The sequence below is a fragment of the Mustela putorius genome, unplaced genomic scaffold (assembly GCF_011764305.1).
Source record: "Mustela putorius furo isolate JIRA1106 unplaced genomic scaffold, ASM1176430v1.1 tig00001419_pilon_pilon_pilon, whole genome shotgun sequence".
Classification (NCBI taxonomy): domain Eukaryota; kingdom Metazoa; phylum Chordata; class Mammalia; order Carnivora; family Mustelidae; genus Mustela; species Mustela putorius.
The window spans coordinates 1,623,560-1,645,674 of NW_025421736.1; the positions used below are offsets into that span (position 1 = coordinate 1,623,560).

The window sequence follows — 22,115 nt, forward strand, 5'->3', positions numbered from 1 at the left end:
CCCCTCAGAACCTTCCAGAAATCTCCTTGTCCTCCCCCATAGCACCGTGAGCTGTCCTCCAGGTAGGTGACCGCACCCAGCCTGCCAGCCTGGGGGTCCCAGGCACTCGACGACAGCCCCTGGAAGCAGGAGCCCGGGGGCAGCCAGTAATCAGGCCTGGGGCCCCCCTTCCACTCCCCAGGCTTCTGGCTGTAACGGCACTTTCCGCCCAGGAGGAACCGCCTTCCATTCTAGAAGATTCCCTACAGAAAGTGGGGTGCAGTCTCCCCATCCACACCCTCCCAGCAACAACGGGGGAAAAACTCAAAACGTAAACATTTGCGTTTTGCTCTCATCGCCAAGCCACACACTTCACGGGGAAAAAAGTCCAGGTCAACTAACAAGAGTCAGGTTGCTCCGGGAAAGCCAGGAATAAAACCAGAATCAGACGCACGTTCTTAATAACGCACCAGGTAACACAGTCAGATTAGCAAGAGCCCACCCCAGTTGGAATCAAAAAGTCTTTGGGGCAGGCCAGGCTCAAATGTCAAACTGGTTTTCACAATTTTCTTTTAAAAAAAGAAAAAAATAATAATTTTCAAGGGTCATGGGCAGGTCAGCTCTCAGGGTGGCCCCGGGAGTACATGGCAGGCCCCAAGGTGGCAGGGACAGACAGTCCTAACGGCGCCGGTTCCCGGGAACGCAGGACATGCAGGACGCTGTAGGCCTGTCCCTTTCCGCAAGGAGCAGCTGGGTCGATGAGAGGCAGGAAGCTGCCCGTCTCCCGCGGCCCCCAGAACTCCAGCACGAAGGGGACACTGGGCCGAGAAGGGCTGGAGCCTACAGCTCGAAGGCAGGCCCGCACAGGGCCTCTGGCCCAGGGAGAGGGCATCAGGCCGGGCCCAGGGGTGCGCTTCCTGCTACTCCAACAGGAAGGGCTAACGGTGCCCCCCAAAGACGCATCTATCCAGAACCCCAGGATGTGGGCTAATCTGGAGTCTGCGCCCTTGCAGATATGACCAAGGCTCTTGAGACGGAATCATCCGGAATCCGGGCCCTAAAGCCAGGGACAGGTGTCCTCGCACGAAATAAGAGAGATATTTAGGGGGGTGAGGAAGACCCAGGTGGAGACAGGAGAGATGGCAGCCACAAGGCGAGGAGCACCAGGGACTGCCCGGGCCGCCAGAAGCAGGAGAGACAAGCGGGAGGACCGAGAGCCTCCAGAAGGAACCAGCCCTGCCCACACCGTGGTCTAGAACGTGGCCTCCACAACCACGAGACCACAGACGGCTGCTGCGTGGGGAGCCCCGTCCGCGGTGTTTCGTGGCAGAGACCCAGGAAGCTGACGGAGACCCTGGCCGTTCCGACGTCCATCACGGAGCTGGGGTCCCCCAGCCGAGAACCTCTTTGTCCCTCGGTCCTCCCGAGGAAGGGACCAGGATTCTTCAAGCGCACCCCCATGCCTGCAGAAGTCTCCGGGGCTCACGGCGCCTGGCCATCCGACCTCCGCCCCCCGACCGCCGTCCAGCGCTCCTTGGCCCAGACGAGTCCCTGCCCTGGGCCTTGGTGGGCGCCCGGCAGACGTGCGTCCCTCCTGCTCTGTGTCCAGCACTTCCAATACCGCGGTCCTATCTAAAGGAGCCCTTCCTCCCCCCTAACAGAAAGGCAGTACCTCGGCCACAAGTAGAAGGTAGTCATAAAAGTAAACATACCGCCATTAAGATGAAAAATGCATTGTCGTGCCGTGTGTGAAACCGTCTCGGGTGCCAGCGGCGGTTCACGCCTCACTTTGGGGACCGCCGGATTTAAGGGGGAGGCTGTACGGCGTTTCCGGGCTGCTCCACCCCCCCTCCGGCCCGGGGCAGCAGCCTCTGTCCCAACCTCAGCGCAAGGGTCATCGCTCCCACAGCCCCAACACCACATGACAGCACCGCAAGCGTGTGCGCCGTCTAGGCTGTCCCCGAGTCGGAGGGGAGCAGAGCCCCAAGCCCAGGACCCCCACCCAGAGCCGGTGCGTTGGAGGTAGAGGCTCTCATGCAGGCGGGGGGTCACGCCATTCCTCTGCCTCCCCTACTGTGTCTCTTATAAGGACACCTGTCGTGGGATTTGGGGCGGGTCCTGATCCACGATGATGTCGACTCGAGACATCCTCTTAATTACAGCCACAGAGACCCTGTCCCTCTGTGAGGCTGCATCTGCAGGTTTCGCCCCCACCCCTCCCCAAGCACAGAGCCTTGCCTGCATACAGTAGGTGCTGGATATGTGCTCCGGACAGGTCTCTGCAGGCTGTCACAGAGGCGACGTGTCCTGGGAGCAGGTGCTGTGCAGGTGCCCCAGGCTCAGAAGGCTGAAGGCAGGTGTGAGGCCTCCAGAGCGGAGCTCTCTGGGAGCAGGGCCTGGCATGCCGCGTCCACAGTTGGACAAGACAGGTAACGAGTTAGTAAAACCCGTCTTCTCCAGGCAGAAAAGACCCTGCCTTCCTTCCTTCCTTCCTCCCCAGTAAGCTCCATGCCCAACAAGGAACCCAATGCAGGGCTTGAACTCATGACCCTGAGACCCAGACATGAGCTGAGACCAAGCATCGGATGCTTAACCCCCTGAGGCACCCAGGCACCCCAAAGAGCGTGCATTTCAAAGACAGAACAGCATCCTCTAATACATGGCGCTGGACCCTGCAGGGCCGAGGCTGGGCAGTTGGTCCAGGGACAGTGTCCTGGCAGGGTCCTCGCACAGCCTCCCAGAGGGCAACTCACTTGAACCTGATGGTCCCGAGCGGGTGAGGCACTTGGAAGCAAGGGGCAGGGCAGAGAGAGCCCCCTCGGGCACAGCCAGCTGCAGGACCCCGCCGTCGGGCCAGGAGACCAAGGCCCGGGACAGGCCCCGGCAGCTCCCTCCCGGCGGCCTCACCTAAGTGTGCCGCCAAGCGGGGTCTCGTGGGCAGGCAGCTTTGAGGACGCCGCCACCCTGAGACCACCCGTGGCCCCCCTGCTGCCGGGACTCGGCCACACCTCGGCTCGGCTTTCCAGGACGGACACCCGCGTTCCCATGCGGGAAGGGAAACGGAGACGCCCGAGGTGAGCTCCGGGCCCCACCAGGCCTCATCCCACCCACGAGGGTCGGTGCACACAGGGCAGGTGAAGGCCGGCAGCCAGGGCCACCCTCCCTGTGCCTGAGGCCCGTGCTTGTCCCGCAGGGACAGCGGCTGCTCCAGACACGCGGCCTGGCCTTCTGCCACAATTCAGCGGCTTTGGGAGGGATGAGCCCTGACGGCCTGGGGCCCCACTGCTGGGAAGGCCAGAGAGACAAGTCCAAGGGCGTGTCTGTCTCTCTCACCCAGAGAGCTGGTGTGCGCACCGCGCTCAGCGCCTCTGACCTACGGCTGCCCTCCACCGATCATGGAGAATCCGACAGAGAGAACGGAAAGTAACTCGACACCTGCCAGGCAAAAGGAGAAACACATACACACACACACACACACCGCAGCCCAGGTGAACGGCTGGGAGCCTACGACCACTCCCGTGCAGCCCCATCCCACGGGAGGCGGGCCACTGAGGGCTCCCACCCTGGCTGCCCCGCGCACACAGCCCAGACCGGACGTGGGGCACACGTGCTTGCCGCCCGAGTCCCAGAGGTCACTTGGCCAAGACCAGGCTATGGTGTCACCGCAACATCCCACTGCGGTCAAGCCCAGGCAGCGGTCCGAGTCTCTGACGGCTGGAGAGGAGCTCCCGGTGAGGTGTTCTCAGACCTCTCAGCCAGGCCTGGAGGGGCCGGGACACGTGGCGTGGACCTCCTCTCTCATTTCCTACAAAACCGTGTGCACCATGGGGTCCCGTGCTCTCAGGGATCGCCTGGAAGAGGCTGTAGGCGCCATCAGGGTCGCGCACCTGAGCACAGCAGACGCAGACCGGGCACAGTGGCCTCAGAGACACCCCACACCAGGGAAAACAATCCATGTACCCCGACGTCTTCCCCAGGCTCAGCAGGGCATGACCCTGCAGGCAGTGTGGACGCGGGAAAGCAGAATGACCCAGAGAGGCCAGGACTGGGGGGGGAGACACTGACACTTGTCCCCACCCCCCTTCCACAGAGGTGACGCCCAGCACCAGGAAGGGAGGGACTGGTTTCTCGCAGGTGGCCTTTGGGGAACGGGATGTGTCGACAGCAGGAGCCTCCCAGCTCTCTGCTCAGGCTGGGACGACACCAGCCAGCGTCCCTCGTGCCTGCAGCCGCGCCGTCCGCGTCAGGGGCATCTGCCGGAGGGACGTCCGCAGGATCCCCAGCACTCGGGAACTGAGTAGCGGCCAGAAAAAGCAGGTGGGCTCAGCACTCCCGGACCCGACTCGCTGGGTCTACTTAGAGACGGTGGCCCCGCCGGGGAGAGCAGCCGTTGGCCCAGGCTGCGAGCAAGCCTGCACTCTTCCCACGGCCACGGCCATCCCTGTCCACCGGGCTGTCAGGGCCGGGTCCCTTTCCCAGGGCCCTGGCTGGGTCCCACAGTGGACCTTTGTGGATGGGTCTTGTCCCCACCCTCGGCCACCGCCTCCCCTTCTGCTGGTCCTGACGCTCCCTTCCTGTTGGGAAGCGCCCTCTGGAGAGACGGTCCTGGTGGGCACAGACGCGGGCCGGCAGTCAGCGTCCCCAGGAGGGAGGGGAGGCCTTGCCCTTTCCCTGGGCCCAGGAGCCGGGACCCAGAGTCCTGGCGATGCTGGTGACCACGGCTGAGCCCTCCTCCGCCGTGAGCGGCCGGAAAAGCTGCTGAGAGGGGCGCAGGCTGGGGGTGGACCAAGCAGAGGCAGGTGTGGGCACCCAGAGGGCTGCCGCCGAGGTCGGCTGGCCTCCCCTTCCGCTACGAGGGTCTGGGCCTGGCATCTGCCCGCACCCGGAGCCACCCCAAGCACGCCCGGCCAGGCTGACAGAACTAAGGCATCGTCTGCCCACGTGTGCCGGCGAATCAGCTCGGCCCCGTGGAAGCCGCACGGCCACCTGGAGCGCGGCGTGCGGTTAGAGCCCCAGCTGTCAGGCACCCCCACGGCCGCTGCAAGCTTCAGCGTCTCTGACCCGCCTGCCGTCACCTCGCCATCGGGTCCCCTAATCCCAAAGGTCACGTGCACAAGTGTGAGTGCACCAGGGCTCAGACATGGCGTCTGCATGGATGGCAGCCAGGCCGTGTGAGGCGCGTGAGCGTGTGCGTGTGCAAGGAGCCTGGGCCGCTCCTGGGCGGGGCCCACATGGAGAAAGGAAACGTGAGCGCTCGCGCTGGTGGCCGCCCCGCTGACCTCTGACCTAGCCGGGCCCCTCTGTGAAAACACCTCTTCCACAGGTGGGATGCGGCCACGCGAGGTGCGGAGCCTTCCAGAGTCTCAGCATCGCACCCCGTCGGGTGTGTCCGTGTCACTGAGCGTGTGTGCGCGTGTGTCCACAGCGGTCAGGACGTCCATCCTCCAGAGAGGCTGTGTCCAGGGAGGGATCGCGGTTACGTAGGAGGAAGACCTCGCAGCAGAGCCGGCTGGTCAGGGCCGTCACAGGGTCACCAGCGTTCGTGCGCGACACACCCAGATCCACGCATGAGAACACGCAAGGGAAGGGCAGCCAGGTGAGGGGCAGACGCACAAGCACCGGCCGCTCTCCCGTACCCGTCACGTCCGTGTAGACACTTGTCAGCTCTCCGTGAAGAAGGAAAGGGGTGGCTGCTCTGGGCCCCGGCCTTGGGCCCCTCGCAGAAGCGCTCTGCCCCCCGAGCACATGGCTGGACCGTGACCCAGGTTCACGGCGACCGTCGCAGACTCCAGACTCCACAGGGCCTCACGCATCCCCCCAGACACATGGGAACGTTCCGGCGATCCAACCGCATGGTACTCACCAGTCACGCCCACGACCAGCCGTCAGGGATATGCTGCCCCGCCCCACCCCCCGCACTCTTGCGGCCCCCAGAGACGGGCACGTGCCCCGACGTAGGCACCCCGCAGTGGGGCGGCAGACGGGCCGGCTGGGCTCTCCCACATGTGCTCGGAACGGAGCAGGCAGGGGGCCGCCGTGTGTCCAGAGCTGGCGCGGGAAGTCAGCCTGCGCTCAGCTGCTCCGCACGGGACCGCATGTGGCCCAGGACAGGCTGCGGGGCCCCCGGCGGCCGCCACCCAAGGTGTGCTGTGTGACATCCTGCTGGAAACCTCCGTTCTCTGTCTTCTGCATTGCAGCTTCCGGCTGCCGGACGCTCAGCCCCGAGACCCCGTGAAGGTGACTGTGGGTCTTATTTAAATCCTTTGTCACCAAGAAATGACAGTAAATGATAGAGGAGCGGGTTCCCTTCAACACCTCCCGATGCTGCCTGTCCCGCAGCCACATGCACTCGCCGGGCCCTCCAGGAGCCTGCTGGAGCATGGGGAGAAGCCGCCAGGCCTCGGGTGAGGTCAGGGTCATGGGGACACAGGAGAATGCTCAGTGCCCCAGGTGCAGTCCTCTTGTGCCCGGACACGCACCTGTGTCGCTGGCTCCAACAGCCCCGGGCACAGTCCCCGGCCCGGCGCTGCCGGGACCAGCATCCCTACGTGCAGGAGCTTCGCTGAGGGCCCCCCAAGCCCTCACCAAGGCACGGGGTCTCCCACCAGACCCCAGCCCTCAGCCCGCTCGTGCCTCGGGGTCAGGCACTGGACTTGGACGTGGAGGACTGTTCTTGGTTCAACAAATGTTTCCGACGGAACCCTAGGTTCAGAAATGCGCTGTTCGTCCTCACTCTCTGCGTGTTTAGAGTGAGCTGACGGCTGCCACAAACCCAGGGACGCTCGGTGTTGGCGACTAATCCTGAGACCACATCCGCAGTCGGCGACCCGCACACAGCTGCGGCCCTTAACGGGGGCCAGTGAGGGGTGCAGACGGGGTCGAGCACGCCCCTTCCTAGCCTCGGTTCGCAGTCACCCTTCCCTCTCAGAGTCACTGACTCACGAAATGTGCGGACGTCCAGTCGCGTTTACTCAGTCTTGCTGGGAGCCCAGAGCAGCTGCCGGGCCGGTCAGGGTGCAGGGAGTGCGGGAACCGAGGCCACCCCGCCGGCGCCTATGTCCCCGGGGAGCGCTCAGCCAGAGCCGAAGACAGGCCAGGACACCGCGCTCACCCGTCTCACACACTCCCCTGCCTCAAAAGGATTTATGGAGATGGACTTCAACCTCCTGTCCACGTTCCAGAAACAAACCCACCCCACGCCTGCCCCCTGCGCGCCCCAAAGCCCCTGAAGCCTGCCATCCGAGTGGCCTGGCCTGGCTGGGCGTCCGCGCTCACGCCTCACTGCTTCTCTTTACCGCTCTGTCCCTCTTGCTGTGGCACAAAGCATCAGCACAAAAGCCGCTCTTCTGCGGGCAGGACCGTGATCTGTCGGGTGAATGAGGTGCGGGAGCGAGCTCCAAGCCAGGCTCCGGGAGAGGGAGGTGGGAAACCTGGTTCGGATTCCCGCTGCTTCCTCACCTCCGTGTTCTGAGAGCACACATAACCGAGGGGCTAAAGGCAGGGCTCCCGCCTGCCCGGACCCCGGCTCACCGTCGCAGAGGCCCTCTGCCCCCAGCCGACCGGCTGCAGTTTAAACGAGGTCCCGAGCTCCCCCAACACCCATGCGCACGCGGCATTCAGAAGCAAAACACGGCCTCCTGCGTCGCAGGGGAAGAGTCACGGTGTCCCGAAGAACAGGCAGAGAAAGAGCCGTCCTGGCCCCAGTGCAGCCCCGCATCCCGCACACGCCACGGCCACGTCTGGGGGCACGTCCAGGGGCGCTGTCTTCGGCCCTCCAGCTGCGGGAGCCAGGCCCGCTCCGACAAAGGCCGGACCAGCAGGGGCTGCAGTGAGGGAACCACAACGCACCTCCCTCTCCGGTCACAGCCTTATTCATCTTTCCAAACGGTGGGAGGCCGGCGGGCCAGAGGGGGTGCCTATGGGCCACAGGGTGGCCTGCGTCTCCACACAAAAGGTGAAGTGTGGAGAAACGGCTCCCTGGGGCCCCCATTCTTCATCCCTGAAGCCCCAGGCTCGAGGAAACAACTCTTCCCCTCATGGGCAGACAGCGAGTCTCAACTGCCTGTCGGCCCGCCTCGCCGCCTCTCTCCCTGGCCGGCAGGCTGCTGGAGCACAGTGGGCCGGTGCAGCGGCTTGCCGACCCAGAACAGTCCCGTGCCTCCGGCGCGAGGAGGGGCGGCCCCTCCAAGGGGCCACGAGGGGCAGGTCACAGGACAGGGAGGCTTCTGCCCATCCCCGAACAGCTGGGGCCACCGTTTCAAGACCCGCTAACCAGACTTCCACAAATCTTGGGACTCCCGTGGTCTGTCTGGAGGATACGGGGCCCCCGAGGACACACCTGCTCCACGGCCCCCCTGGCCTACGTACCCGCTCCTCGACCGCCTGCTAGAGCCCCGGCACGTACGTGTCTGCATCAAAGTCAACGCCCAGATCCTCTGTGAAGGGCTCTCAAGAACCCGTCCCCGCAAATACTTCCCTCCGTGAGCCGGAGGAGTCGTTTCCATGTTGGCCTGCCACGCACCCAGCCTCTCTGTACCCAGGGACAGCGGCTCTTGCCTCTTGATAAAACGAAAGTGTCCTTATGACTGGAGGCCCCAGGAGGACGGCAGTGTCCCCCAAAGAGACCAGGACCGGCCAGCTCTCACGCGGCAAGTGTGAAGCACCCAGCCTCTCGTGACCAGAGCGGACCACAGCGTCAGTCGCATGTTGAACCTCACCTTCGACATCAGGGATGCTCCCCTGCATCACAGAAACTCCCCACATAGGCGGGCACTTTCGACCTTGGGGAGAGGCAGTAAAACTTTACATGTGTTCCTTCCCACAACCCAAATACCTCCCCCCAAGAGGAGAGATCCGTGGCAAGGGTGAGGAACGGGGCACCTGAACAAGGCGCAGCTGCCCAGGGACCCGTGGCCGGTCCTCGGATCGCCCCAGCAGAGGACGCGGCTGACAACAGCCCTCTGGAGGCTTGCCAGCCCTCTGGGACCAACCCAAGGCAGAACCACCCACTCCTGAAGCAGGTCAAGGAGCCAGTGTTGGGGGGAGCTGGCCTCCAAGTTCGGGGGGGGGGGTCTCAGCGGGCCCTTTCAGGGCAGGGCCACACCTGCAGCCAAGCCCGGGGACGGCCACCTCTCTCTTAGGGACCTGGACCCAAATTAAAGGGAGGGAAACTGACATAGGCCAGTGGAGGTCACCCGGCCTGGGGCCAGCCTCCCGCACCTAACTGCTTCCCTGGACAGCCGGCAGCAGCTCACTCATTAGGCAGGGAAGCAGCTGAATGTTGCAAATCCTTCCTTTGTAAGAACCCAGAGCTAATGAGGATCTGCTGCCATTACCCAGCCACACCGGCTCCCGCCTGTGCTTCCCGCTCCCTGCTGGCCGGGGGAGCGCCAGGCAGCACTGGTGGCAAGGTGCCTGAGGGCAAGGGCACCCGACAGGCGTGGGCAGTGCGTGCAACTGCGGGGGTGGGCGGGAGTGCCTGGGTCTGCTGTTCCGCCAGGCGGGCAAGACTGAGCCCGGGCTGTCCCAGGACAGCTGCAGGACAGCCCTGCTCCTGGGCCAGGAAGTTTCCAGGAGTGCCCACCCAACCCTATTAGGACCTGGGGTGAAAGGCTCCCCTGTCTCAAAAAACCCTCCAGGCACAAAGGGACCAACCACCAAGTCTCCCCTAAACCAAGTCCCAAGAACCGGATGCAGGAGCTCTACGCTCCAGCATACTCCCGCAGGGCAAGGGGCCGCGCACTCTGCCGGCCACGTCCCTGCTCCCCCGGCCCGCAGGTCCCTGGTTCGGCCCAGGAAGGCAGCCTGGGGGACGGTGCGCTGCGATTTTGCCTCCCGCCCCGGCCCTCGCCGGTCCCCCGGCCCCGCGCCCGCCCGGCGCGCCAGCGTGGAGCGCGGGTGCCATCTACCGAGGGCCCGCGGAGAGCGGGCGAGCGCCGCTGCCAGCGGGGCCGTGTGGGGCAGGGGCCGGCGCCGCAGCCTCAGCGAGGGCTGGGGCTCCGGGCGGCGCGAGGGCGCCGAGGTCCCCGTGCCCGCCCCGCGCGGCGGGTGAGCCCCGAAGGGCCGCGCGCGGGAAGGTCCGCGCCGGGGCTCCCGGCCCGCAGTGGTGCTCGGCGAGCCCGGCGCGGGCGGCGGGGGAACGTGCCGCGGGGACAGCGTCCGGGGACCGGTCCGCGCCGGGGACAATTACCTTCTTTGAGGAACTGCGCGTGGATCACCAGGACCAGGAAGCAGCAGAGCGCGGCCCCCGCGAGTGCCCAGAGCGCCTTCAGGAGCTGCATCGCGGAGTGCCCACTCGGCCGACGCCCCCGAAGTCGCGCAGCGAAGGTTCAGGCGCCGCATCAGCGCCCCGCCGGGTGCAGCCGCCGCGGCCGCCCGCTCGCGCCCCCCATCCGCCGCCACCGCCGCGGCCGCCGCGACTGGAGGCGCCACTCCGGGCGGCGATGCGCGTCTTTCGGGCAGGGGGAGGGGAGGGGCGGGGGGCGCTGGGGAGGGGCGGCGGGGCGGGGAGGTTAGCAGAAAGTCTCCGGCCGCGGCGGCCGCCGCTCCGGCCACTCGGCCACCATCGCGGGCTGCGGGGCGCCGGGGGCCCGGGCGCAGGGGGGCGGCCGCCGCGGCCCCATGAATCAGCCCCGCCGCCGCCCCCGGAGCCGCGCCGCCCGCAGGGCCCGGACGGCGGGCCGCGGATTGCGCAACGGCCGGCGGCGCGGGGGGGTCCTGCGCGCCCCGGGCCCTCCGCCGCCGCTCGCCGCCTCCTGCCTCCCCTCCTCCTCCTCTTCCTCCTCTTCCTCCTCCTCCGCCTTCGCCTCCGCCTCCGCCGCCGCGCTCGCTCCGGCCGGGGCTCAGGGGGCCGCGCCGCCGCCGCGGAGAGCCGGACTCGGGGCCGGGGCTGCGCGCAGGGCGCGGGGCTGCCGCACCATCGCCGCCGCCGGGGCCCGGCCGAGCTCGCCGAGATCCAACTTGCGCGGCCCGGGGCTGGCGGGCCGGTCGCCCCCGGACGGGGCCGGCCTCCGCGCTCCCCGGAGCCCGCGCCTCCGCCGCTGCGGTCGGACGAGGCCCGGGCCGGCGCTTCCGCGGGCCGCCCGCGCTGGTCGGCGCTGCCGGGGCCGGGGCCGGGGCCGGGCCCGGGGCCGGGAGCAGGGCCGGTGGTGGGGCCGGCGCTGGTGCCGGTGGCGGCGGCGGCCGCGCCGACAGGTGGGGCCCGCGACGCTGCGCGCCTCGCCGCCCGCGGGAAGCCGCTGCTCCGGCCCGGCGGCGCGCGCCCGCTCGCTCGCTCGCTCGCTCGGCCCCTTTTGGGGAGGCGGCCCGCGCGGCGCTCGGACTCCGGCCCGCGCCGCCGCCGTCTGCGCTCCGCCCGGTCCGCGGAGCCGCCGATGCGCACTGGGCCGCGCAGGGGACCCGGGGGACCCCCCGCCGCCCTGCAGCGCCCCCGCCTGGCGCGCCGGCGGGTCAGGCGGGGCCTGTCCAGCCGAAAACCGCGGGTCGGGCTCCACCTAGGTGCGCAGGGGCCTCACTGCAGAGCCTCCGCGGCGGGCGCCGGAGCGGGGCGGGCGGCCTCCAGCGCGCCCAGCCCCCTCGCACCCCGCGGCCCGCGGCGGCGCGGGGAGGACCCGGACCGAGGCCTCAGGGCGGCCCAGGGATGACCCACGCGGCTTCAGAAAAAACGGCACCTCTGCCCGGAGACACACATACGCGCACAAACACACCACGGTCGGGGCCTGGTACGGGAGAGCCTCCAGGCCAGCCGCGAGGCGCTGGAGCGCGTGGGCGCAGTGGATGCCCGAGACCGCTCTGGATGGAACAGCGGGCACTGTCCTCCCGCCTCTAGGCAGGGCCAGTATTTCTCCCTGGCCGGTTTTCCTCACATCCCCGTGCCCTGGGCCAGGAGCATCCATGTCCCATTCAGAGTGGCGCTAGGAGGCCGGTGGGGTGGGCCTCCAGGCAGTTTTGCCTGAACAGAATTGAAGTGCCCATCAAAGAGCTTTGGATGTGGATCCAGTGCCCTGTTCAAGGTGGGTGGGGGGCAAGGACCTCCCCAGGGCAGAGGGTCCTTTTGAGTATGAGGTAGGCCCGGAGACAGTGCAGAGCTCACATGAAGGCTGTTTTCTTCCTGCCCAGACAACTGTGTACCGGGTAGGGAAAGACCGGACCTGGAAGCGGCTCCTAGAGGTCAGCTAGGTCTAGCCCCTGAGTGTCCACGTGGGGAACCTGGGGAACCTGGAGTCCAAGGAGGCAGGCGGGGACGCTGACGGCAGGTCCGCCGCTCCGATATAGAGCAGGCCAGGACGAGAGCCTGACTTGCTCCTGCCTGCCTCCCTCCAGGCCACTGGGCTGGCCTGGTCAGAGAAGCTGCCTGACAGTCAATCATGCACCTGCGGGGGTGTCATTCCTCAAGCCTCCCACCCTTCCCCGAAGCCACTGGAGAAAGAACGCCAGTCCGACCCTCCCCTGGAGAAGTGGCTCTGTCTCACCCCAGCCAGGGACTCGGGACCTCAGACAGGGCTGGTGTTCGCCAGCCCCGTCTCAGAGCCCTGTCTCCTGTCCAGCACCTCTGCCTTCACCCCTGAGACACTGTCCTATGATGCCCTCCCTGTAGCAATCACGTGGGGAACCGCCCTCCCTACTGTGCACAGCCTGACCTCCACCAAGGTCATAGCCTTCATCCCTCACACGGAGCAGGGCAGTCCACTCCAGAAAGGTGTGAGGGTCACCAGGGTGCTTATTTAACACGCACACCTGGGACCCCAAAGGCACCTCCATTGGGAAGCAGAGCCCACCTCTCACATCCTCTGTGTTCCCGACCAGGTGTGTATTATTTGAAATTTTGGAAATTGAGAAATATTTTAAATTCGCCAGGGGAACTTTAGAAACCTAACCATTGGGAGGCTCCTTCTGTAAAGGGAATTGAAGAAAAGAAAGTTCATAAAGAGAAGCACGCAGGCATTTACGTCCAATGGGTAGAACAGGAAGGCCTGTGTGTCCAGCTGTGGGGACCCTCAGCGCACCGTCCTCCTCTGGATACTGACTTCCACCAGTGAATGGACGTGGCATTGCTTGTACCCGTAGAGGAGGCAAGGGGATCCTGTGGCCGGCGCCCATCAGGGCCGGTTAACAGTGCATGTCATGGAGGCCCGTGGTGCCCCAGGAAAGTCTGTTCAGAAGGGCAGCGCGAGCCCCCATGCAGACCTAGGAAGGAGATGTCCAGTTCTGACCACAAAGACATTTTCAGAAACAATAAAACCATAATGCTGTTGGAATCAAGAACAAGAACCATCTGTAGTCCAGAAAGCTGAGAAATTCTGGAACCAGTGGCTGCAGGAAAGGGGCTGCAGTTGGAGCTGCCAGAAGGGTGCCCAGGGCCTCCCCCACCAGCCCCCGTGTTGACAAAGAAGGAAGTAGTGCATCCAAGGGACAGGGCATGTGCTCACCAAGCGGACACTCGCCGGGAAGGGCTGCATTTCCAAAGCATGGGGTTGGTTCGTCGCCTGCTCCCCCATCACACACAGCTGGTGTCAGACAAATTTAGTTCAGGCCTGTGAGAAGGGAGTGCTGTCCAAACAGAGAGCTGGCCTCCACCTGGGGAGGGTCTCCCGGAGTGCCAAAGGCATAAGACCCTGGATGGATAAAGTGTGCATTTTGTTGAATGTGTCTCTCTAACAACTGGCATTACCATCCATTGGGCACGTAGGCAGGAAACACAATAGTTTAGGTAAAACTGTCATTCTGCCACTAACAGAAATCATAGTGATCCTCGTATCGCATTACAGCTCTCGAAATATTGCAAAATAGCGTTTATGTTCACCCTGACTTCCAATTACAGTTGTCCCACTGCCAGACATTTGTACGTAAAGTTTTAATAAAGCAAACGTACGACTATATCAAAATCCACTTTCCTACATTTGGTAAAACTTGTGTTGATATAATTGGTTTTCTAGGTATTCTTACATATTTCCATGTTATTTTGAGAGGAGTCCCGGTGACTTCCCCAGATTACACAAACAGGACTGGGAAACACCCTCCACCCCAGAACCTCCCAGTCAAGCAAGAAGCCTGCTGGGCTCCACCAGGGAGAGGTGGCCAGTCACTGCACACACCTCAGACTTTATTTCTAGACAGAGGGGACCTGGTGGGCAGGCAGGACCAAGACCGTAGCTGCTGAAAGGCAGTGGCATGAAGAGAAAGGGCGGCTGAGGATGCGGACACTCCATCAGGTGATGAAGGGCAGAGATCAGAAGTGATTCAGGAAAAAGTGAAAGTGTAATGGTCATTCTAAGTAGCGTCATTCAAGCTACTGTGCAGAAAAGGAAACAGAGAGCAGGAGGGACGTCTGGAAGTGCATGTGCTAAACAACCTTATGCTATGGGGCATTGCCGAAGACCAGGGTGCGGAAAACATGGCAAAGCTGTGTACCAGAACAACGCGCAAGGGGAAAGAGCCATGAGAAGGTAGGTGAATGCCGATGCACGCGGGGTCTATTCTGGGTGCCAACCTTCCCTTCACTAGAAATTCTACAGGAGCAAAATAAAGGCAACAGAGAGGAGAAACAGTCAAAAAATGAACACGTATCTCACATAGCAGGGGCCCCCAAAATCTGAACAGATCCAAATGGGGGGGCAGACCCAAGAAATGCAAGAAACCCTCAAAACTGGGCAGAATGAAAAGAACACCGACAGCAGTCAATGACTTCTCATTAGCAGCCCCGGCTTCTGGGCGCTATGGGAGCAGGCTCTTTAAGTTCAGGCGGGAAAAGAGAACCTCGGCTGGAATTTTTATACCCAGCTGAACTGTCCACACAGCGAACCACTGATGAGCGCTTAGAAGTTCAGCTTCTCAGTGTTGGACCTCAAACAAAAAGCTGGCCCAGGATGACACTCCAGCAGCCAAGGGAATCCAGAAGCGGGATGTGGGAATACAGGATCAAGGAGAAGGCAGCCTCTGGGACTCTTCAGAAGTACAGTAAACTGTAAAGAATATGCGTACAGACACACTCTGCCCTCGCACGGGGAAGAACCTCCTTCTGCTGGTAAAAACCTTCACAGTAAACCCTTTCTCCAAGAGTGAGCCACAAGTCTGGGCTCTGCATAAAATGTGGGGAGCAGTGCTGTAACTGCCATGTTTTCCTTTCCAAGGTTTAACATCAAGGTGCTGATAAAGCTCAGGAAATTACGTAGAGTAGAAACATAAGTAGAAATTCTTACGTCTTCGTTCTTTACAATTATGTGGAGAAGTTAGGTGGAAAGTTAAAATGGAGAGTGGGCTTTGCGCCTTCTTCCCTGCTCAGAATGCAGAAGGCAAGTGCCGGTCAGTGGTGATGAGTCACCAGGTGTCAGTATGGACCTAACGTCAGAAGGTCAGGTAAAAAGAAGTAAGTAGGGGTGCCTGGGTGGCTCAGTGTTTTGGGCTGCTGCCTTCAGCTCAGGTCATGATCTCAGGGTCCTGGGATCGAGCCCCGCATCGGGCTCTCTGCTCCGCAGGAAGCCTGCTTCTCTCTCTCTCTCTCTGCCTGCCTCTCTGCCTACTTGGGATCTCTATCTGTCAAATAAATAAATAAAATCTTAAAAAAAAAAAAGATGTAAGTAAAACTTAGAGTGGAAAGACAAGAATGGAGAAAGAGTACACTACGAGCAGTTTTATTCCTGGGGAAAGGGTCAGGGAGGTAGAATCTTGTTTTTCATTTTGAACCTTCATCTGTGAACTTGAATATTTTTTTAAACTTGCAGATCATGTGATGTTCTGTGATTTGAGCAAACCTAGTGTCCCAAAGATAACACAGAGTGTGTTCTGTCCACATAATGTAGCTGCTGGCATGTGTCAAAGAGAGTCAGGTAATGGTACCCACATCCCTCGGTAGGTGTGGGCCCATATCCATCTGCGGCCCGGTCCTATGATGCAAATGCACACACTTTCTAGTAGCAAAGGCATGAGAGCAGACGGGGTGGGACCTTGGCCTTGGTTAATGGGGAAAAGTCATCTCAGTGGAGAGGAGTCAAGGTGGCATCATCAGAGAGAGGAAGACGGCAGAAGCAGGAGGTAGAGAGATACCTGGTAGACGCAGGGGGCAGACAGCTCGAGTCCGGGGTTTGGGGACAGGATCAGTGGTCAGGCCAACATGCTGACCCAGAAGACCACAGCGTCGCAAGGCTCTGGGCACAAGAAGCCATGTGTGGGGGGGCGTGGCTGGGGATCAGGGCGTTGGGGCAAACCCAGCATAGCCTCCAGGGCCTCCAGATGTCCGTGGAAGGCCCAGAACAAGGTAGAGAGTAGAATCAGTGCAGGATGGGGACAGAAGGACAGTGTCCTTGGGAACACCGGGAGGGGAGCCTCAAGGCCCTGGTGCTGTGTGCTCCTCATCCCCGGGTCAGAGCAAGGGCTTGTGGACACGGCTGGAAGCCACCACCGTGGCTCCTGTGTGGGTGGGTGTGCATCTGCGTGTCCCTCTGTGAGACCCAGCCCCGTCAACAAGAAGAGTGAAGACAACAAACAGGCAGGACCTGACCCTGGGAAGCCCAGAGCAGAGTTTCCATGGAAGCCTCAGGCACATGAGCCAGAAGAACAGGGCTTGTCTGCTGAGGCAGGGCCGTCCTGCCCTCCAAGGACACCTTGATACCTTGATTCCAACCACACTCCCAGTGTCCTTGGGAGGCCCCATCCAAGGACACAGAGACCGCAAAAAAGAAAGCCTCCCAGACCACACGGCCACATCCAAACCCTATGGCTACACGTGTTTGTGCAGAGCGTGCTCGAGAGAGGAGGGGAGTCAGAAGGGTTAGCCAGGACAGGACAGGCCGGGAGGACAGGCCGCCATCCAGGAATGCCGGGCTCCGCCGCGTCACCTGGGCCGCAACCAGGCTCACCACCACGAGACACTTGGGAAAGCCGCCTCTGCCTGTGGGCAACACGGGCGACACCTGCAGCTCTGGCCATGCGTGGGGCCATAGCGGGTGTTCCTGAGAGAACAGGGCACTGCCTGGGGCACTGCTGAAGGAGCAGTGAGGCCTGTGTACTGCGGGCTGCGCGTAACCCAGAGCAGCGGGAAGCAGCAGGACAGGAGACCTGGGCCCTGACTTAGGGCCGGTCAGCAAGATCTGTGGGTGGCCTGGCTGCGGGAGGGGGGGTGGAGGCGCCCGAAGCCTGCTGTGAAGCCAGGAGTGCCGACGGGTGTTGGGTTTCCAACAAGCCAAGTGTGTGCCAGCTAGAAGGCACAGAAGGTGGGAGTGGACAGCTCAGGCCAAGAGTCTGGGGCTGAGGGTAAGGTCTGGGTGCACGGAAAGGAAACACAGGCCCGGAGAGGCTGTGAGCACCTGGAAGGAGCCCCGCTGCCAGCACCCCACGCCAGGAATCCCGCGGCAGGGCCCGTGGCCAGCTCCCGCACACCCAGCAGACCCAGCGAGAGGCACCCGGCAGGGACCGCGTGAGCCCATGGGTCACCGTTGCTAGGCATGGGCAAACCGCGCGCTTGTCCAGCTTGCAGGTGCAGGGAGCACGTGCGGAGCTACACCGGGGACACGTGGGCCCTGCACGGCTGTCCACACAGAGGACGGGCGCAGAGCTATGGGAGGGCGTGTGACGCGCACAGCAGGGGCGCATGTGACTCACGCAGCGTGTGTGACAGGTGCGGGCACCACACGCGGGGGACGGACACAAAGTGCATGTGTGAGACACGTGTGACGCATGTACGGGGCCCCTGTAGCTCCGATGCCATTGACACAAACACGCGCCGGTGCGTTCGAGGACATGCTCTGGTGCCACATTGAACCCATGCAGCAGGTGCATGTGACCCACTCGGCAGAAGCACACACGTCATTGGGGACAGAGGGAGACGTGTACACGTGTGACCCCACCCTCGGGAAAAAGTGAGAACAGGTGCACAGGAACGACCATATAACCACAGACAGAATGGACACTGTTGGTTCTGTGTGCCAGTGTGTGTGTGCGTGCTTAAATGTGTGTGCCCGTGTTTGTATCACGCTTGTGGTCGTGTGCTGCGTGAGCACGTGGGGGTATGTGTGCATGTGGGTGTGTCCGTGTGCACACTGTTTGCACCTGTGCCCGTGTGCGTGCACGTGTGTGGGTTGGTGTGTGTACACATGCGTGCGTGTGTGGATATGTGTGCGCACACACCTGTGTGGATGTGCACGCACGCATGTGCAGTCTGTGGACATGTGTGTGTGTCCACATGTGTGTGCGTGGGTGTGCGTGTGTCCAAATGTGTGTGCATGTGTCCACACGTGTGTGCAGGCGCACACACTACCCCTGGAGATCCACACTGCAGTGGGTTCCAAAGGAAGGACACATGTTCTTGGGGACCGAGCTCTTCCTTAAAGCCTCCAGTGTCCCAGGCAGGCTTGTCCCCATCCGTGACACACACCCTCGCGCAGACCCCTGCTTCCTCTGCACACACACCCCGGATGTGTGCACCGAGCCCTGCACCCTCAGGCTGGCGGCACAATGTGGGCTTCGTGGGGAAGGGCAGGGGAGGGGCCCCAGCTTTTTTATTTTAAATTCTGTTTCACCATCTGGAAAGTCTTCCCGGCTGGGCTGGACTTCAGGAAGCCAGTAGTTGTTATTCTTTCCGTGTTGAAAGGACAAGAAACTCCCTCTCAAGCCGCTGTTTCTGAGGAACCGGGCTGGAATCTTGCACTGGATCCCAGCCGGAGGGCTGCCTCCCGGGCCCGTGGTCAGGGTGGGGTCGCTGACCGGGAGGCCAAGGGATTCTTCAGACCCAGAATCGTGCTGGTGGCCCTGCCCCGGCTGGACGGGAGTGGACCCTGGCCTCACGCCCCTCCTGCCTGCAGGAGTGGGGGTTGGGCCAGCCCCGCAGGTACCACGAACTCGGCGGCTGCAGCCCCCACGCTCCTCTGAAGCAGGGGTCGGTGCCCCCACCGAGCACAGCCATAGGCCCACCGGTCCCTCCAGACCATGGCTCCTCTGGTGGCTATGACCTCATCCCAGAGCCGAGCACACTGGGTCCTTCCCAAACTGGCCCGTCCCATGGAGACACCGAGCCGTGGAGGGCGCAGCTGCCTGTGTGAGTGCTCACATGCCCTGGGGGGCAGGCGGGAGGGACCCCCACCCCGGGCAGGAGGGGAGCACTCGCTGCGGCACAGTGAAGACAGAAGAGGGTCATGGGGACGGGAGGAGTCGGTGAGCAGCCAGGGCAGCGAGGGCTAGAGAGGAGGGGGAGGACTCCCGGTGGCAGGACCCCGCGCCAGGGCCGACCCCGCGCCAGGGCCCACGCCGTGCCGCCGACTCTGGAACCTCGGCCTGTTCTCGCGCTCTCAGCAGCCCCCAGTCCCTTACTTGTGGTCGGGGTTAGAGGGTTAGAGCGAATCGGGCAGAGCGCGCGGCTTCCACTGCCCCCCAGCCAGCACGATTTTCGTGCCTCTCCCCGGTGTGCGCAGAAGACACCGCGTCTCCCTCCAGGGCGATCTCCGGGGCACAGTTTCGGGGACACCCCCCCAGCCTTCATCTGGAATCACCCCGAAATGGCATCTCTGTCTGGGCTCCAGGCTTGGATCTTCCCAAATGGCAAATTCCCAGGCAGGCCTCGCTCTGAGTGGTCGTCAGACCTTTATCCCCAGGGTGAACGCGTTCAGGTCCTTCATCCGGAACGGAGGGAGGAGGGAAGGAAGGGGCGGGGAGACCAAGAGCATGTGGGAGGGAAAGGCCACGGGCTGAGGGCGGGCGGAGGACACGGAGGCTTTGGGCCGGGGGTGCCAGGCGGGCGAGCCCAGACCTCCTACAGGATAGCAGGATAGCCGGGTCCCGAGGGCTCGGCCACACCTCGGGCACACACCGGCCGGCCTAGGGTTTTTTCCCTTTTACTGTCACTCCTCTGTGCCCCTCCCGCACCCACAGAACGTCCAGGCCAGACTTCTGGTTGGCCACCAGCTCAGGCTGAATCTCCTCCCTCTGGCACTCACGGCCGCCCTCACGGGCCCTCGGCCCTCACCAGCCTCGTCTCCCTGCCCTGCGGCACCCGGATCTCTCAACTCACACCCACGTCGGCCGGTTCCCGCTGGGCTCAGCCAGGAATCCCCGGCTAAACCCTCATCCGGCTGGGCCACACCATCCACGGCAGCGTCCCCTCCTGTGTCCTCACGGCTGCCCTGGCCTGGGGCTCTGCACCCCCCCACCCCCCCATCTAGGTCTCAGTGCTGCCAGACCAAGAGATGAGGAGGAAGAGGAGGAAGAGGAGGGGGGTCGGAGGAGGGGCCTGCACACCTTGGGGAGGAGCAGCCACGCCCCCCAGGCCGACCTCCCGGGACCCCACCCAGGGGCCACCACCAGCCCCACCCACCAACACAGCGGCATCTGAGGCGTAGCTCCGGCCCTCCCCACGGTCACCGTGAGCCCCTTCTGCAAATTCTTATCCTGTCTCGGTGCCTCAGCTCCCACGGCCCTGGGCTCGACCGCGTGCGCTCAGAGTGGGCTGTCTTTGGAAAGTGCATCCTGGTGAGCCTAGGAGTGGCCCCCGGTTCTCTGAGACAGACGTGCACCTGCCGTGCCTCCTGTGGGCCTCAGGGGCCTGCGGAGCCCTCGGGTGGCAGGACGCAGCCCCACAGCCCCGAGCCCACGTGGAGGAGAAGGACGCGGCTCCCGGCATCCCCTGCCCCACCGGGCCGGCCCAGCTGGGATCGGGCCAGCATGGGTTGCTGAGAGCGGAGCAAGGGGTTGAGGATGGGCTGGGCAAGACAGGGGCCGAATGTGGCCGGGGGCCTCCAGAAGGGCAGGCCTGGAAATGACAAGGCACAGAAAGGCCTCCATCCGAGGGAGGAGATGCCAGCTTCTGCGGAAAGCGGGCACCGCCAGTCCGGTGGAGCCGGGAGGTCTGGACGTAGCGAAGGGTCGGGGGCTGCGGCTGCGGCTTCTGAACATTTCCTTAGTGTCGCTGGATGGACAGTCACGTGCCTTTGATGCAGGAATGGGGTGTCTGTACGCCCTGTGGGGACTGGAACATGCTCCGTCCAACCAGCCCCAGGTCTGGATCTGGGGACATCGGTGTCCCCGCTGCTCTATCCAGCACCCAAGGAGCGCCCCCCAGCTGTGCATTCCAGGGGCCCGCGATAGCAGGTGCCTGCATGTCCCCGGAGCCCACCCCATGCCTGAGCCTGGTGCCCGTGCGGGGGCTGGGGAGCGTCTCCCACCTGCCCCTGGCGGTGGCTGTGGCCTCCGGGGTAGCTCCAGCCGGCAGCATCTGGTTCCTGCTCTAAGCCCACCCCAAGGCCCCCCCGGCCGCCATCCATCCACCACAGCCACTGGGGAGGCAGCGTGGCAGGCAAAGAGAGGCTCCGGCTCCGAGGTTTCCGCTCTCTGCCCCTAACTCCCCTCATAGTTGCAGGACACGAGCTCTAAGCTCTCTGAGACTCAGTTTCCCCTCTACAGAACAGCCGGAAAGGTTCACTGCAGCTGGGGGCTGTGGGCGGGGCGGGGGCTGTGGGCGGGGCGGGGGCGGGGCCCTGGTGCCGACACAGCGGCTGCTGCTGATGGCTCTCAGGGGCAGGAACCGGCCCCAGGACATTCCCCCCTGGACTGTTACCTTCCCTTCGGACAGGACTTCCGAGGCCCGGCCCCCACAGGGCTGGCCTGCTGGCTTTCTGCAGCCCCTGGACAGGGAGGGGGAAGCCTGGAGTGCCCACGCCCTGCATGGCCACAACCTGCTCCCGAAAAGCTCAGTGACACCTGCCCACAGCCTCACCGTGGCCCATGGCTGGGACCTCCCCGAGTCTGCATCAGGGAGGGTCTGACCACACAAACAGACAATGGACAGTGGTCAGGTTGCACATGGCCATGGCCATCGGACCTGGACCCTCAGCTCTGGGCCAGCCACCGGGAAGCCCAGTTGCCCCACCAGCAGCCCGACGGCTCCGGACTTGGTTGGAGGCCAGCAGTGTCCCCAGTGTGGCCCCACCTCCAGCTCGGGACCCACAAGAGAGTCAAACATGTGCCCGCCGGGGACGGGGATGCCCCTGCACAGCTCGGCTGCCCCGTCCTCCCCAGGTGGTCACACCCACCGGCAACCAAGTCTCTCTTCGTTCTCCTCCCCGTGACCTTCCTTTGTCCCTGGGTGGGGGAGGGCCGCTGCCCAGCTCCGAGACTTGGTGGCCACCACCCTCCCAGGAGCCTCATGTCCTCAC

At 63.6% G+C, this 22,115-nt stretch overlaps 1 protein-coding gene across 2 annotated transcripts in view; it reads right to left on the minus strand.

Moving 5' to 3' along the window:
* TAFA5 (TAFA chemokine like family member 5) overlaps positions 1 to 22,115 on the minus strand; it is a 169,113-nt gene that overhangs the window by 86,921 nt on the left and 60,077 nt on the right. The window contains exon 1 of one of the 2 annotated variants that reach the window (XM_045087620.1): positions 10,169 to 10,489. The exons of the other annotated variant lie outside the window; for it this stretch is intronic. Coding sequence (XP_044943555.1) covers positions 10,169 to 10,259 — 91 coding nt within the window. The 5' untranslated portion in view covers positions 10,260 to 10,489. Of the gene's footprint in view, positions 1 to 10,168; positions 10,490 to 22,115 lie in introns of those variants that run through there. 2 annotated transcript variants of the gene reach the window in all.